The following is a 17,143-nucleotide window of genomic DNA, read 5'->3' as shown; positions in this document are numbered from 1 at the left end:
GTTGAGAGTGTGATTTAAAAACTCAGAAAAAACCCCGATTTATGCCAGTTTTTTTTTTTTTTTTTTTTTTTTAGAAATCACAGTCTTGGTTTTTAATATTCTCTCTTTCTTGCTTCTTATAAATAGCTTCTGTTATATAAAGTGGTTGCTGGGGTGAAGTAGTTGGTTGTTAGGTGGTTGCTAGGATGTTGTGGGTGGTTGCAGGGTTTTTTGTCATGTTGCTAGTGTTTTGAGTGGTGTTGAGGCTGTTTCTGGAGGTTTGGTGTGGTTTTCTAGGGTATGAGTGGTTGTTAGCATTTGTGGTGGTTGCTAGGGTTTTGGGGTGGTTGCTGGAGGTTTTGTGTGGTTTTCTAGGATTTTAGGTCATTGCTAGGATGACTGGAGTTGTTCTTAGGTGGTTGCGGGTGGTTGTTAGCAGTTGTGGTGGTTGCTAGGGTTTTGGGGTGGTTGCTGGAGGTTTGGTGTGGTTTTCTAGGATTTGAGGTCATTGCTAGGATGACTTGAGTTGTTGTTAGGTGGTTGCGGGTGGTTGTTAGCATTTATGTTGTTTGTAGGGTGTTGTGAGTGATTTCTATGGTCTTTAGGGTGGTTGCTTAGGTGTTTGGTTGCTAAAGGTTTGAGGTGGTTTTCTAGGGTCTGAGGTGGTTGCTAGGGTGTCTTGAATGATTGTTAGGTGGTTGCGGGTGGTTGTAAGCATTTGGGATTGTTGCTAGAGTGTTGTGAGTGGTTACTAGGGTAGTTACTTAGGCATTTGGGGTGGTTGCCAAGGTGTTTAGGTAGTTGCTAGGGTTTGGGGTTGTAGCTAGGGAGTTTGGGGTGGGTTTCTTGGATTTAATGTGGTTGCTAGGGTGTCTGGAGTGGTCATTAGGTGGTTGCGGGTAGTTGTTAGCGTTTGGGGTTGTTGCTAGGGTGTTGTGAGTGGTTACTAGGGTTTTAGGGTGGTTGCTTAGGTGTTTGGGTGGTTGCTAAGGTGTTTAGGTAGTTGCTAGGGTTTTGGGGTTGTTGCTAGGGAGTTTGGGGTGGTTGCTAAGGTGTTTAGGTTGTTGCTAGGGTTTTGGGGTTCTTGCTAGGGAATTTGGGGTGGTTTTCTTGGATTTGAGGTGGTTCCTATGGTGTCTGGAAGGGTTGTTATGTGGTTGCGGGTAGTTGTTAGCATTTGGGGTTGTTGCTATGATGTTTTTAATGGTTTCTAGAGTTTTTAGGGTGGTTTTAAGGTTTGGGGTGGTTGCTAGAGCTTTTGGCTTATTGCTAAAGTGTTTTGGGTTGTGTTGAGGCTGTTGTGGGTGGTTTCTGGAGGTTTAGTCTGGTTTTCTAGGGTATGGGGTGGTTGCTTTGGTGTTTAGGGTGGTTGCTAAGGTGCTTGGGTAGTTGGCAGGGTTTTGGTGTAGTTGCTTTGTGGTTTTCTAGGGTTTGGAGTGGTTGCTAAGGTGTTTGGGTGGTTTCTAGGTGGTTTCTTGGGTTTTGGAGTGGTTACTAGGTGGTGTTGTGGGAGGTAGGTTACTGATTTCAGTCCAGTCAAATTAGACTTTTTTTTCTATTCTGATCAGTAGATATAGCTTCAGTATAAGTCTGTGGAATTTCTTTTTAGCCCATTTTATCGTCCATCAGGTGAAAGTTGTAAGTCTGATCACATAGACTACCAGCACACCTCTCACTTGATTTGAGGAATCATTCATGTCCAATTGCACAAGCATTGTGGGAAGAGTTATGTGCCGAAGTTTAATACTTGGGGTTTGTAGGTTAACTTTCCAGCATTTAACCGGATAGTTCATCCAAAAATAAACATTCTATCATCTTGTCCTTCCAAAATATCTTCTTTTCAGTTCTGCTAAAGAAAGTCAAAAAGGCAAACAGGTTTGAAATGTAAATCATTACAGAATTTTCATTTTTTGGTTGAACTATCCCTTCAAATATGGGTGATAGTAGTGCTAATATTTTTATTTCAAATATGTGCTGTTCTTTTGAATTTTCTTTTTGTCAAAGCATCCTAAAATATGTATATCATAGTTTTCATAAAAATATGAAGCATCTCAACTCTGTCAACAATGATAATAATAAATGTTGCCTGAGCAGCAAATCAGCATATTAGAAGGATTTCTGAAGGATCATGTGACACCGAAGAGCTTACTCAATATGTGAAACAGGCCTAACTCTCTCTGTTTTTCGCTTGATTCTTTAGATCTGTGTCTCTGTTAAACCTGCCGGTGAGTCTGCGTCCTCATAAGGTGAAAGGCCTTCTGGGACAGGGCATGTCCAGCGCCAGCCCATTCATCTACTCTCCAATCACAATGCACAGTCGAGGAGACGAGCGCTCGAAGAAAATCGGTGAGTTGTTTTTCTTCCCAGATCTCTCTTAAACTTCCTCTGTGTGAGTTATTGTTTTCTCTGAGACTTTAATTACGGTATATTAGCATGATCTTTGAGTTTTCACCTCACACACTGTTTATGTAGGCTGGTATTGCTCTGATGGGCTTCGGTAGCGATCTTAATTACTGTTAAAAGATTCTAAACTAAACGCACACCATTGTGCTTCCACGTGGTCTGTTTGATTCATGTTTATGACAGGTGCTGTCATTAAGTTGTCTCTTTCCCTGCTGGCAGTCGGAGGCGGCTGGAAGGAGTTGAAGTGTTTTCTGGATCTCTTAAGCAGCATCACACGGCACAGGCTCTATTATTTATGGACTTATTAAGGCAAATAGCAGAACACATTGCCACATTAAAAATACTATGCCAGTGTAGTTGTTTAAAAATTCAAACCATGGTGACTAGCTGGTACTGTGACAGTATTACAAGCTAAAACTGTGGTGCTTTGATACAGTATATACCATAGTATTTAATACCATAGTTCTCAAATGAATGTTCGATGAAATATACCATGGTATATAAATATCATAATCAAACAGCATCATGATATACATCAAAGAGTCGTGGTAGAGTGGTGGTAATACTGTGGTATTTGCAATGTTTTGATTATATTCATATACCATGGGATTTAGATAGTACTTCATAATTCTTTGATATATAAACCGGCTTAAATGTTTTGAAATCACTTATACCCTACCTGATCAAAAAAATCCAGTCTTTCACTCTGCCTGTGTCAATTTGAGTCTTGCTAAAGATTTAAATCCTTGCTGCCAAGATGCTTCTCTGTCGGTCACGGATTATGGAAAGTGAAACTTAAATCTATAGGAGTGCTTGGATTTATTCACGCTCATTAAAAATATTTATTAAAAGCTTCTTTCTTTTCAGATTCTTATTTACAGCATTAAATAAATAGACTGTATATTAACTTATTGGGAGACAACCATTAGTTCTATGTGAAATCAGACATTGAGCACCCCCATATAGCCAAATGGCATGATCATAACACCTCAGCGAATATTCGACTGTGCGATTGGTAGTCGAATCAGGCTCCTCCTATCGAAGCATTGCATCTTCGACTATTCGGGGTCACCCCTAATATAAATACATAATCAATCACAGTTTCATATCATATTTACATGGTATTCCAAGCATCTTCTAGTAGTTTATAGTAGTTGCTTTTGGTACTGGTTTGTAAGTGTGGTACTTTAAGGTACTTCAAGGAATGCCATGAAATACTGTGGTATTTGAATATAATTATCATACCGTGCCATGGTGTATATTAAAGTATCATAGTACAGTGCTGGAATTACTATAGTACTTTTGATATTTAGGTTTTATAATATTCCTATACCATGCAATTTTCATGTAGTACCTGTGATAGTTTGATATACATCATAGTGTTTAAATGGTATTTGCAATGGTACTCCAGTAATTTCATGGTACTTTTTGCTGCTTGTTTTTAGTTGTGCTACTCTGAGGTACTTCAACAAATACAATGGTATTTGAATATTATAACTGGATATATCAAAATTATGTGGTACAGCAAGTTTATCAGATGGTAATACTGTGGTTCTTTGAGAAATACCATAGTACAGTTCGATTTTTGTATTTATATTCAATGGTATTTTTTGAAGTACCGACTAAATACTATCTTAAATGAATACCATGAAATGTATCAAAGTATCATGTTACGGTACTGTATAGTTATGGTATTATTTTTCGAAATGGTAAGTAAAACAGATCACTGATGTACAAGAAAATACCATTTCATTTTCTATACTGTGTATATTTACATTTTTAAATGTAAATTTTTACATTGTGAAATTTACCTGCAATATCTGAGTGAAAACTGTTTCTATACCATTTTTTTTTCCCAGTGTAATTTTAACATTATATTTGCCTGGCAGGTTATAAAAATGGTGAAAAAATCTTTACATTAGATATGACTTGGCTCCCTTTCTGTTTTCAGTGGCGATGCTCTGCAAATGTGAATGACTCTTATGAGCTGTTTCTTTAATGATCCGTTCAGAAAGATTCTCAAGATATCAGTTTGAATCAGTCTGATGAACGCTTTACTGAATGAACTCATTGAATCAATGTGACTCACTCACTCCAAGTTTTTATTGTGTTCAGTGATGAACGTATCAAAATGAAGCATGTTTTGTGTACGTAAATGGATTCATTCGCCCAAAAATAAAACTTGTCATCATTTATTTTTTGGTCCATATAATAAAAGGATATTATAGTTTTTCTAAATATATTTCAATATAAGTCATACAGGTTTGGATCAACACAAGGGCAAGTAAATGATGACAGAATATTTATTTTTGGCTGAATTATCCCATTAAGGTTCTGAAACTTCAATTAGAATTATTAATGGATATCGTTCTTGTGAAAATGTGTTAAAGATATGTATTTGAGTGTTTATCTTTGTAATAAATACCACAGATTGGACATGTTACTCTCCAGAAAGTCTGTTTAGAGACTTTCCACATCCGAGAGAGTGATGACACACCTGATATCTGTGTCCAATAACCATTTATTTGCACACCCGTCTAGTAATCACCAAAGGCCTTCACCTCGCAGTCGCTCTCATATTCCTCCAACACTGTCTCAAATCCACGAAATCCCGTTTTCCTCATTTAGCAATTTCAATTATTCATTCCCTTCTTGCTTAACGGCTCCCACGCACTTTGCGATGTCAAACGTGGCTTGTAAACGAGCCGCATTATACAATCCTCCTTCTTGTTTGATTGGTACAAGCCCGCTTAATAATTTCCCAGAATGCCACAGGCAGGAGGAGGATGTGTCACGCCTGTCTCGAGGTAAGCCGAGCACCCAAGGCTAACGTCTCGGAGTCGCGCACATTCCCTGACAGAAAAATCTTTGGGCCGATGAAAAATGTCACTTGTTTGTTGTTTTGCCGTCAAGGCTCTATTGGTTTGAATATTTTATGTGGCGATGACGCGCCACACTAAATTTGGCCAGGCTGCATGTAATGAGCACCCAGGTAAACACTCCTCCGTTTGATTTGAGAACTGAAAAGAACGTTTGCATTGATTTTGGATTGTGTGTCTGTTTCTAACCCTGTGGTGTTGGTATGTAAGCTAGTTAGTGCGTGTTTGTGCCAAATCAACTAGGCTAGATGGTGTTTTCTTTGCTGTTCTGTTGCGCTCTTATTCTTGCCAGAAAGCAGTCTGACTCACTCACACACACACACACACACACACACCCCAGATGTCTCTGGAGAGAAGACCTTTATCAAAGCGAACAGCCTCCACAAACACACACACACAGGCAGGGCACACACACACACACACACACACACACACACACACCCCAGATGTCTCTGGAGAGAAGACCTTTATCAAAGCGAACAGCCTCCACAAACACACACACACAGGCAGGGATTGCGTGAGGTACATTTAGTCGTGCATTAACTAAATCAACAAGGTATATGTGCATAATTGTATTTGACTGATGAGAGTGAAGTAGGAAACGTTTTTGAAGCGTTTGTATATAACCTAATTATTTTGAGAAGTTATATTTTGTGTGCAGCTTGAATAGGGATGAGGGAAATCACAAATAAATGATCTGGTTCCATTAATGATCCGAGAAGAAATATTGGGAAGAAATGCAACTCCTTTGCCAAAATATGAGATAATTTTGATTAAGCAGTTCTTGTTGAAAGTGCAGACACTTTTTAATGACTTTTCATTGTCTTAGGGGTGGAATAATTCAATAATTGGCCTGCTGTGGAACACAAAATAAGATACTTTGAAAACGATTTTTCCATATAATAAAAGTCGATAGGCATGTAATGCCATTTTGGGCTTCTTTTTGATTCAATAAAACCTGGTCTATCAGAATACGTTTTAATTTTTTTTTTATATTGATTCCATTAAAAGAACCAGCCCATAAGACTCTTTTGTTCATGAATGTTTTTGATTTGCTAAAAAACTGACGCATAAGAATCATTTGATCTGTAGCATTTTAAATTCACTAAAAAGAACCAGCTTACAGTAAAGTAATCTTTAGTTTGGGAATCAGAAATGTCTTTGATTCACTAAAATGAACCAGTTATACGAATCATTCATTCTAAAATGTTTTCTAATAACAAAAAAGAATCCATTCATAAGAATCATTTGTTTCAAGAATTTGGAACGTTTTAGATTCGTTAAAAAGAATAGGCTTAGAAGAAGAATTTGTTCTGGTGTCTGGAATATTTTTGATTAACTGAAAAGAACCGGCTCATGAGATTCATTCATTCTGGAATGTTTTTAAATTAGCAAAGAGAATTGGCTCATAAAAGTCTCTTCTTCAGATTTTTTTTTTAATTCGCTTAAAAAAACTGGTGTATGAGAATCATTTGTTCGGGTATCTGGAATGTTTTTGATTCACTAAAAAGAACCAGCTCATGAGATTCACTCATTCCGAAATGCTTTTAAATTATTAAAATGAATTGGCTCATAAAAGTCTCTTCTTCAGGAATGTTTTTATTCACTTAAATGGGGGTTGGGGGCTGGAAGGTATTGGTTGATGTTTATATGATGCTGTAGATTCAGTTGTGCGATGCTTATTTAGTGTGCTTTACAATCCTGGCTCTGCAAAAAAGAAATCCTACTCATATCCCAGTGGTCCTTCTTGTACTACAGTACATTTATTTTCTTGCAGCGTTTAAACTCTAAACTCTGTTTACACACCTGTGATTCAATCTTTCGGACAGCCCACAGCTTTTTGGAGTGAAGCCATGGGTTCAGCCCAACACGAATCTCACACCTTGATCCAAATACAATTTCAGGAAGTTTCATTGGAATATTCTCAAGCTTTGTCTCTCTAGTGCTTTCCATTTTAGAAAGTTTGACAGCCACCCTCACAAAAGCTGAAAGCTTCCGTAAATTTTCAGGCGTCTTGGTTCTCTGGACAGAACCGAGAGTGAATTGTCAGCACTGAGGGGCATTTAGAGTTTCGGCCCGTTCTTCATTTCCTCTACCGCTCTCATTTCTGCCTGTGATCAGATATCAGAGTTAACAGCCGCTCTGCTCATCTGTCCAGCGCCGCGGCTGCAGACTAACAGAATATTTAATGCTCTGTGTAGTGCTTTGCCTTCCACGTCAGATTCTATAACCGAGATTGGTGTTTGCTGTAAAATAAAGGGGGTTATATAACAGGAGATGGGTTTTCCTATAATTGCACAGGCGGAGAATAGGTTTCGAGGCCGCCAAGTTCTGCCTGATTCTGTTTGCGTCTTGAATCATAAAACGAGAGCGATGTCTTTCTTGGCTACATTGGAAAGTCTTCGCAATGGAGGGAGGGGAGATTAGGTCTCTCTTGACGTAAAGTCAATTTCTTTATCTTACTGAGTGTGTGGAGTTTTGTGAGGTTCGTGATCAAATTCGCCGTGTAAATGGTCTCCTGGAAATGCCATTGATTTTAAATCAAGAGATCATTATTTCTGCAGACTAGTGCTCGATAAAACCATTAAACATAAGCAGGCTTCTTACATTTATAGTAGAACAAATGCAATTTATGTATTTAAAGAGTTTTGAGACTTATTGTGACTTTTCTTTACTTGTATCTAAAGCAGAATTCATACACTCTAAAAAATGCTGGGTTGTTTCAACCCAATGTTGGGTCAAATATGGACTAACCCAACTGTTTGGTTAAAAAAACTAATTTAAAAATGTAACCAAAATTTAACCCAACAGTTGGGTTAATCCATATTTGACCCAACATTGGGTTGAAACAACCCAGCATTTTTTAGAGTGTAACAACACACGCCATGCGTACTAAGCGTGCATTTCTTTGATCAAAAACACAGTAAAAACAGTAATATTGTGAAATATTATTGGAATTTAAAATAGCTGTTTTCTATTTGAATTTGATTTAAAATGCAATTTATTCCTTTGATGCAAAGCTGAATTTTCAGCATCATTACTCCAGTCTTCAGTGTCACATGATCCTTCAGAAATCATTCTAATATGCTGATTTGGTGAAAGATTTCTTCTTATTATCAATTATTATTATTATTATTTCATTATCAGTGTTAAAACCGTGAGTTTTCGAGTTTTTTTCCCCCCAGGATTCTTTGGTAAAGAGAAAGTTCAAAAGAATAATATCTATTTGAAATAGAATTGTTTTGTAAAATTATTAATGTCTTTACTGTCACTTTTGATCAATTCAGTGTTTTCTTGCTAAATAAAATTATTAATTTCTATAAAAAGATCTTACAGGCCCCAAACTTTTAAATGGCAGTGTATATATTCAGCATTTTGAGTAAATTCATTATTAACACTTTACAATACTTAAAATACAACATTGCTTTTCAAAGCTGAGTTTTGTACTTTCTTTCTCAGAGGTTTTGATTACTGTCTGGAAGGCCTGGGTTAATTTGCTCTCACAGTAGATCTTAAAACAGACTTTTCAAGTAGACCCAGATGTCGGGTGTATATTTGCACGTTTTAGTAATGAAAATCATGAAGTTCAGATTTCCTGAAATCATGATGTTCTCTGGAGGTGTGTAGTGTTAAACTCTCTTGCTTAACTTGATATTGACGGCTGTTTAATTTGGGACTCATTAGATGAAAAAACACATGGGTGTTGGCTGTTTTGATACAGATAAAATATTCATTATTTTATCAGAAATGGATGCGGTCGACTCCCTTCAGAGCAGAAAATCAGACTTCAGCCGTATCAGAGCAAACTCTCCAGCAGCCCGATGGAAAACTCAAACACTGTTCAATCTCAGCCCGATCCGCAGAGCCAAAACTCATTTTCTAAATGTATGACTTGTTGTGGTCCCAGTGCGCGTAGAGAAACCATCTGCCTTCAAGCTGCCTCTCCTACAGTGAATATATTTACTCTTATTCCCAGAGAAGAGACCAGCATCCTTCAGGTGTGTGTGAGATAGATGAGCCGAAGGGAAGTCTGTAGCTATTTTCGCCCATGCTGGATAGTTACGATTGGATTGACGACTTCTCCCAGACGCAAAAAAATATTCACTCATAGCCAATATGAAACTCGCAGCTTTGATCAAGATTTTGACTTCATTAACCTGTTGGGATTCAGTCTTGAAACTCTCGTCCATGTTCAGTCTGTTCATCGATCAATTGATCAAAAGTGACGGTAAAGACATTTTTATAAAGTTGATGGAATGATTTCTGAAGGATCATGTGACACTGAAGACTGGAGTAATGATGCTAAAATGTTCAGCTTTGCGTCACAGGAATAAATTATATTTTAAAATATATTCAAATAAAAAACAGGTTTTTAAATTTGAAACAATATTGTACTTCACATCAAATAAATGCAGCCTGGGAAATCATAAAAGCCCCCCCCCCCCATGTATATATATATATATTTTATGTATATTTGTCTACCATAATGACCCATTCCAGCTGTCAGTAGCATATTTTGAGTGATTTTTTTATGGAGTCTCTGATTATACTGCAGAGATCTCTGCTGTGATGCAAGCCAGCGCATCTGAATATTTGATATTCAGTCCAAAAGGAGCTTCTTTGTATGCAAAGGCTGTAAAACTGCTGGTTATGAGCCAAACAATTCTTCCCTCACCTCAAGGCTGCTATTAACAAAACACCCCGCCGCAATTTTAAATGGCACATTCAGAGATGAAAACAAGCAAGTTGCATTTAAAGATTCCCTGATGCAGGTCTAAGGTCCTCACCATTAAAAAAAACAAAACAAGTGCAAATGTGTATTTTCTTAATTATTAATTGCTTTGAAAAGATTTTTATGCATCTGTATTTCCACTTCTAACCACAAAGGCCATAATATGAAGTGCAGAATGGAATAAGATATTTGTGCAATGCAAAAATAATTAATCTAAACAGTTGTTTCCCTGTATCAGACAGGCTGTTTCATCACATCATTGGGTGATCTGGGTTTTGTTCATCTACTTTTTCATGAATGTTTGGACATTCTACTTCTTGTTCATACTGCTTTTTGCATACTATGGTAGGGATGTGTGCATATTCAGATGTGACTTATTATTTTAAGTATTATATATTAGCATTTAAAAAAGAAACTCATCAGCGTTAAAACAGTGGAAGCAAAGGTTTTCGAGTACAACAGGCCTGTGTAATTATCTCTGTGACATCTAGTGACCTTGTGTTCTCTTCCGAGTTATTCTGAACGATCTGATCTAAACTGTGCCTCTGGTAATGCTTTAATCTGACATCCAGATCTGTGAGCTTGACCGGAACTAACCAAAAAGAACAGAATGAGTCTAAGAATGTACAAAATGGTTGTGTGCTTGACAGTCATGCCGTTATTTCTGCAGTGCTAGATGTCTGTAAAGAACATGCAGTTAGGGCTGTGCAAAAAATCGAATGCGATTTTCATGCACATCTCGTCAGTAAAGCCGCTTCTGTGATTAGTAGTAAATCTCCAGCACGCGTTTTCAGATGGAGCGGCATTTACTACACAGAGCCGTAGATCACTGACAAGCTACGCAAAATCGCATTCAAAATCGCAGGCGATTCATTGCCGATTATGAACGCGATTTTGTGTAGCTTGTCAGTGAACTACGGCTCTGTGTAGTAAATGCCGCTCCATCTGAAAGCATGTGCTGGAGATTTACTACTAATCACAGAACCGGCTTTAAAATGAAAGTAAAGCGGCAACCCCTCACGGACGACTGCCGCACACAAAACACAAAATAAAGTCCATTGCTCATTATCAATTACTCCACCGGCCTTGCTCCGTTCCCACGGCTCTCGGCCCCGCCCCACTCGTCACAACAAATAATACACACGAGTCTAGTCCATCAATTAAAGTCTTGTAAAGCAAAAAGCTGTGCGCTTGTAAGAAACAAATTTATCAAGACTTTTTTTTTAACTTTAAACTGTTGCTTCCAGCTAAAATATGAGTCCTCTATTCATAATATTGCTTTTTCCAGTGGAAAGAAAAAGTTGTCTTGTCTGACAGCAGTGGATTGAAGAAACGGGAGGAAACGGTTTAGGGATTATAGACTCACAGTTTGGCCAGAAACAATGGTTTAAAATGTAAACGTTTCTTACAAGCATAGTTTTTCACTTCTCGAGATGTTAACTGATGGGCTGGAGTCATGTGGATTACTTGTGGATTATTGTGATGTTTTTATCAGCTGTTTGGACTCTCATTCTGACGGCACCCATTCACTGCAGAGGATCCATTGGTGAGCAAGTGATGTAATGCTACATTTCTCCAAATCTCGTATTTTCATGCCTTATAGTTGCATTTAGCAGATTAGAGCTACTTGATTAATATAGTTTACGTTTTGTGATGATACAAGCAGTCAGTATAGTGTGTGCATTAATGGTTTCTTTTCTTGTTAAATCTCCTGTCTGGTTTTTTCTTCAGGGTTCCACTAATGACAGCAGGCTTCATAATGCATTTATCATTTGCAATTTGACACATTTGCGAGGGCAACTGAAGGTTGAGCTGGACATAATGTAGGATGGGACTTGATTTAGTCCATCATGATTGTGCTTTGTTAGGCTGTGATATCATTGGCTGTTATTACACAGCTGTCTAGAATACTTGATTTTAATTGGTCACTCTTGGAATTAACAATCCCTATATTTATTTCATGTTGACTTGAAGTGAAATTGTTGCTGTTTAGTCTAGCATTTCATGCAGGTTTCCTTCAAGTGAGATGATTTTATCAGCTGTAGCGTGTGTTGATCCACCGTGGCTGCTGTCAGCGCTATCAGTTTATGAACTCAACCAGCCGTGCTGCTTTTGCCTGGTGTAACTTTCTGGAAATAGATATAGTAAACCGAAAAAGTACACGGTGTCTGAATGTCATTTCATCCGATATAACATTTGATCATTATTTTGTGGATCTATGAAGTCAGTTCTCCTCATGTTTTCATTTTCAGCACTAAATGTACTGTTTTATAATTCAAAACCTAGCAAATATATCTAATCTAATGCACTGACATTTGGACATTAAGTTTCTAAATGTTTTTTCAGGCTGCTGTATATGGATGTGCATATTTGTACTATATTGACTAGAAGGTGAGCTCTTGAGGGGTTCTTGTTCAGCATTGTGGTTGTTTTGTGGTTTTATGTGGAGTGAGGTGTATCTCACTGGGTAAACTGTGTTTTCAGAAGAGCCAAAGGGCAGATATCCTCCGTCTCTGAGCATGGACGAATCTCAGAAGCGGTGCAGGTGTCTGGAGTTGTGTGTCTTCCAGCGGAACAGCAGGAGGAGAGAGCTTTATCCTGTCTCCTAAAGGATGGCTATTGTAGGGAGAGAGAGATATCTCCTCCTCCATTACGCACGTAATGAGGCATTAAACACTCTTTAACATCTTTATCAGGACTTTGTCTCAGGCGGCCTCTCGGCCTGATGCTGTTTCAGCGGTTTGTACAAGCAGTCCAATTTTAGGAATACTTACAAATTAAAGGGACCATATCAGTGGAAACAGGATTTTTCATACTTCATACTAGATTTTTTCATATTCATTCATTAATTTGTTCATTCTGATACTTAAAATAAATAAAAATGCCTTTAAATACATAGTTTTAAAATGTATAATTAGTCATTTAAAATAGGTTTATTTATTTAAAATAAACAAATATATAATTAAAAAAGGAAAATACATTTTAAATAAGTGCATAATGATTTAACATTTATAATGAATAAACCATTATTTAAAATAATAAATTGTGAAATAAATGAATAATTTCAAATATATAAATGAACAAAAAAATGATACATTTTTATTGTATAATTTCTAATGAATGCATGTCATTTAAAATAAATAATTTAAAATGACCAAATATATATATATAAAAAAAAAATATATACAAATATTTTGTTTTTAATCCTTATGTAAAAAAAAAATTCTACAATTTACATAATCATTTATTTACTTAAATCATTATGCATTTAAGTTTAATTTAATTATTTTTAAATAATTAACAAATATGACTAATAGATGATTGCAAGCATAGGCCTTTTTTATATTTTAATCTATTTTTAGTATCTACTTTTACTAATTAGCAGCACTGTAATGTAGGAATTAATGCAATAATTCAATGTTTGTTTATTGGTCGTCTTGACTCATTTATATGTCACATTTTGCATGCATTTATGTATGAGTAGTAGTATCACGGTGTGTGTGTTGCATGTGGGTGAACAGCTGCTCACACGCTGTGTGCCTGCTGATAATCAGCACTTTCTAACGAGCCAATTCATCTCTCGTTAACATTTGTTATGACCTGCAGGAGTTCCCACGCGGGGAGTTCTCACTCTCCCATGATTTTCAGACTGCATGTGCAAAACTCTCGCTTCCCCAGGTCTGTAATGTAGCCACTGGGCTGTTGTCTTAGTGGTCAGGCAGCATTGCAATTGGGAAGAGAGCCGTGTGAAAAAGGTGCTTGATAGTGAACAGATGAAGGTTTTCTCGCTTTCCCCACTCACTGTAAAAGCCCTGAAAGCTTCCTGACCCCTACAGATGGGATTCGGCGACAGTGACAGGTGCATCCATCCTGCGTCTTGGGTCTAGGTCCGCATACGTCTTCACCTGCCAGATCTCAACACCACTTAGAGTGGTTTATTGCGAGGCCACGCTCAAAAGGGCAAATATTTGACGTGCTTGTGTATGTGGGATGTCCACAGCAGACCCACAATCCCTGTTTGCTAAGCTGTAATGGACAAAGACACAGTGTGGGGCCATATAATGACTGTCGGCCTGCTGGAGACAAACACACACCAAAAAGCACAGGTCGTATATAAAGACATTTTAGCACAGAAACGTCTAATGTAGGCTAGAAGGGCTTCTTAATTAGATTGCTCTGACATTTGCAATTGTATGACCTTGGGCATGTTGGGAATGGCGTATTGGAAGTAGTTTTAGTATGCGTACTGTATTTTCTGTATGCCCTACTACAATTTTCCAAAATATGATGTATGCAGAGCACACTGCACTACCACATCTCACAATGCAGTGCTCTCAACTTGACCCTTTATATTTTATTTGCCCTTATTTGATCAGACTCTCATTTTACACAAAACTGTAACAATACAAGTGCATATCTGAATTATGCCATTAACATTTCATTGAAATCATTATAATTGCAAATTAATATCTTTATCAGCACTTTGTCTCAGGTGGCCTCGAAGCCTGATTATGTTTTAGCGGTTTGTAAAAGCAGTCCAGCTTTAGGAAAACATATTAGTGGAAACTGGAATTTTCAGATTCTTTTTGTATTTATAACACTTATTGTATGCAGATAGAGTGTTTTTTTTTCTTTAATTTAAAATAATTTGTTAAATTAATTTTTAAATGATTTATTTCAGAGCGCAGTGGTGGCCTGTGAGTGTTAACCCATCCCTAACAGCTTCGTACACTTATTTAAAAGATATTTCACTCCACTTGTAGCATGCGCTCATACACTCAGGGCTGCATAATAGTAAAGCGTTCTGCTTTTGTGTAGCTGCAGAGGTTTGAAGAACATGAAGTTCAGCTCAATGCGAGTCATTGAGGAGAGCTCCTCACTAATGCAGAGCAGCACTGATACAGAATTGATGGTGAATCTCTGTGGAGGTTTCGTTTGGAGAGTTGAGTCAGCTACACTTGAGCAGGGTTTCCTGTCGTCTTCAAGAGCAGCTGTCACATGAGTGTGTGAGTCACTGCCGAGGGACGTTAATGCAGAGTGTGCTTGTGTATCGTATGTACAGAGATCTGGATTAGAGGAAAAAACAAAAAAAACATTGCTTTCTGGACTGATGACTGATTGGTCATCACAAGGGCTCTTTCTTTTATTTGTTCTCTGTGGGTGTCTTTTGAACAGTGGAGCTCAGTGAAAAATCGTTGACATCCAGAAGATTCTATTTTATAATAGAAAACAATTATTTTGGATTGTAATAATATTTTACAGTATAATTGTTTTCTGTGTTTTTGATCAAATAAATGTAGCCATGGTGAGCATAAGTATTGAAGCCTGTTGGTACCATGGGAAAACATTAAAAAGTTAATTGTGGCTTTTTATCTCATAGTTTAGTCTGTTTTCTTGCAATTCTGCATTTATATCTCACAATTCTGCATTTATAACTCACAATTCTGTGTTTATATCTCACAATTCTGTTTATATCTCACAATTCTGTTTATATCTCACAATTCTATTTATATCTCACAATTCTGCATTTATTTCTCACAATTTTGCATTTATTTCTCAATTCTGCATTTATATCTCACAATTCTGCATTTATATCTCACAATTCTGTGTTTATATCTCACAATTCTGTGTTTATATCTCACAATTCTGTGTTTATATCTCACAATTCTGTGTTTATATCTCACAATTCTGTGTTTATATCTCACAATTCTGTGTTTATATCTCACAATTCTGTGTTTATATCTCACAATTCTGTGTTTATATCTCACAATTCTGTGTTTATATCTCACAATTCTGTGTTTATATCTCACAATTCTGTGTTTATATCTCACAATTCTGTGTTTATATCTCACAATTCTGTGTTTATATCTCACAATTCTGTGTTTATATCTCACAATTCTGTGTTTATATCTCACAATTCTGTGTTTATATCTCACAATTCTGTGTTTATATCTCACAATTCTGTGTTTATATCTCACAATTCTGTGTTTATATCTCACAATTCTGTGTTTATATCTCACAATTCTGTGTTTATATCTCACAATTCTGTGTTTATATCTCACAATTCTGTGTTTATATCTCACAATTCTGTGTTTATATCTCACAATTCTGTGTTTATATCTCACAATTCTGTGTTTATATCTCACAATTCTGTGTTTATATCTCACAATTCTGTGTTTATATCTCACAATTCTGTGTTTATATCTCACAATTCTGTGTTTATATCTCACAATTCTGTGTTTATATCTCACAATTCTGTGTTTATATCTCACAATTCTGTGTTTATATCTCACAATTCTGTGTTTATATCTCACAATTCTGTGTTTATATCTCACAATTCTGTGTTTATATCTCACAATTCTGTGTTTATATCTCACAATTCTGTGTTTATATCTCACAATTCTGTGTTTATATCTCACAATTCTGTGTTTATATCTCACAATTCTGTGTTTATATCTCACAATTCTGTGTTTATATCTCACAATTCTGTGTTTATATCTCACAATTCTGTGTTTATATCTCACAATTCTGTGTTTATATCTCACAATTCTGTGTTTATATCTCACAATTCTGTGTTTATATCTCACAATTCTGTGTTTATATCTCACAATTCTGTGTTTATATCTCACAATTCTGTGTTTATATCTCACAATTCTGTGTTTATATCTCACAATTCTGTGTTTATATCTCACAATTCTGTGTTTATATCTCACAATTCTGTGTTTATATCTCACAATTCTGTGTTTATATCTCACAATTCTGTGTTTATATCTCACAATTCTGTGTTTATATCTCACAATTCTGTTTATATCTCACAATTCTGCATTTATATCTCACAATTCAGCATTTATATCTCACAGTTCTGCATTTATATCTCACAGTTCTGCATTTATATCTCACAATTCTGTTTATATCTCACAATTCTGCATTTATATCTCACAGTTCTATGTTTATTCCTCACAATTCTGTTTATATCTCACAGTTCTATGTTTATTTCTCACAGTTCTATGTTTACAGGTGCATCTCAATAAATTAGAATGTTGTGGAAAAGTTCCTTTATTTCAGTAATTCAACTCAAATTGTGAAACTCGTGTATTAAATAAATTCAATGCACACAGACTGAAGTAGTTTAAGTATTTGGTTCTTTTAA

At 36.5% G+C, this 17,143-nt stretch overlaps 1 protein-coding gene across 1 annotated transcript in view; it reads left to right on the top strand.

The window, feature by feature from the left end:
- Window positions 1-17,143, top strand: part of trappc9 (trafficking protein particle complex subunit 9) — a 266,928-nt gene that overhangs the window by 56,370 nt on the left and 193,415 nt on the right. Inside the window, exon 11 of the mRNA XM_016233477.1 lies at window positions 2,180-2,325. Coding sequence (XP_016088963.1) covers window positions 2,180-2,325 — 146 coding nt within the window. The remainder of the gene's footprint in view (window positions 1-2,179; window positions 2,326-17,143) is intronic.

Source organism: Sinocyclocheilus grahami, unplaced genomic scaffold (assembly GCF_001515645.1).
Source record: "Sinocyclocheilus grahami isolate Dianchi unplaced genomic scaffold, SAMN03320097.WGS_v1.1 scaffold432.1, whole genome shotgun sequence".
In the NCBI taxonomy this organism is placed as follows: domain Eukaryota; kingdom Metazoa; phylum Chordata; class Actinopteri; order Cypriniformes; family Cyprinidae; genus Sinocyclocheilus; species Sinocyclocheilus grahami.
Note: the sequence above shows the minus strand (reverse complement) of the source record. Positions and strands in the feature narration are given on the sequence as shown.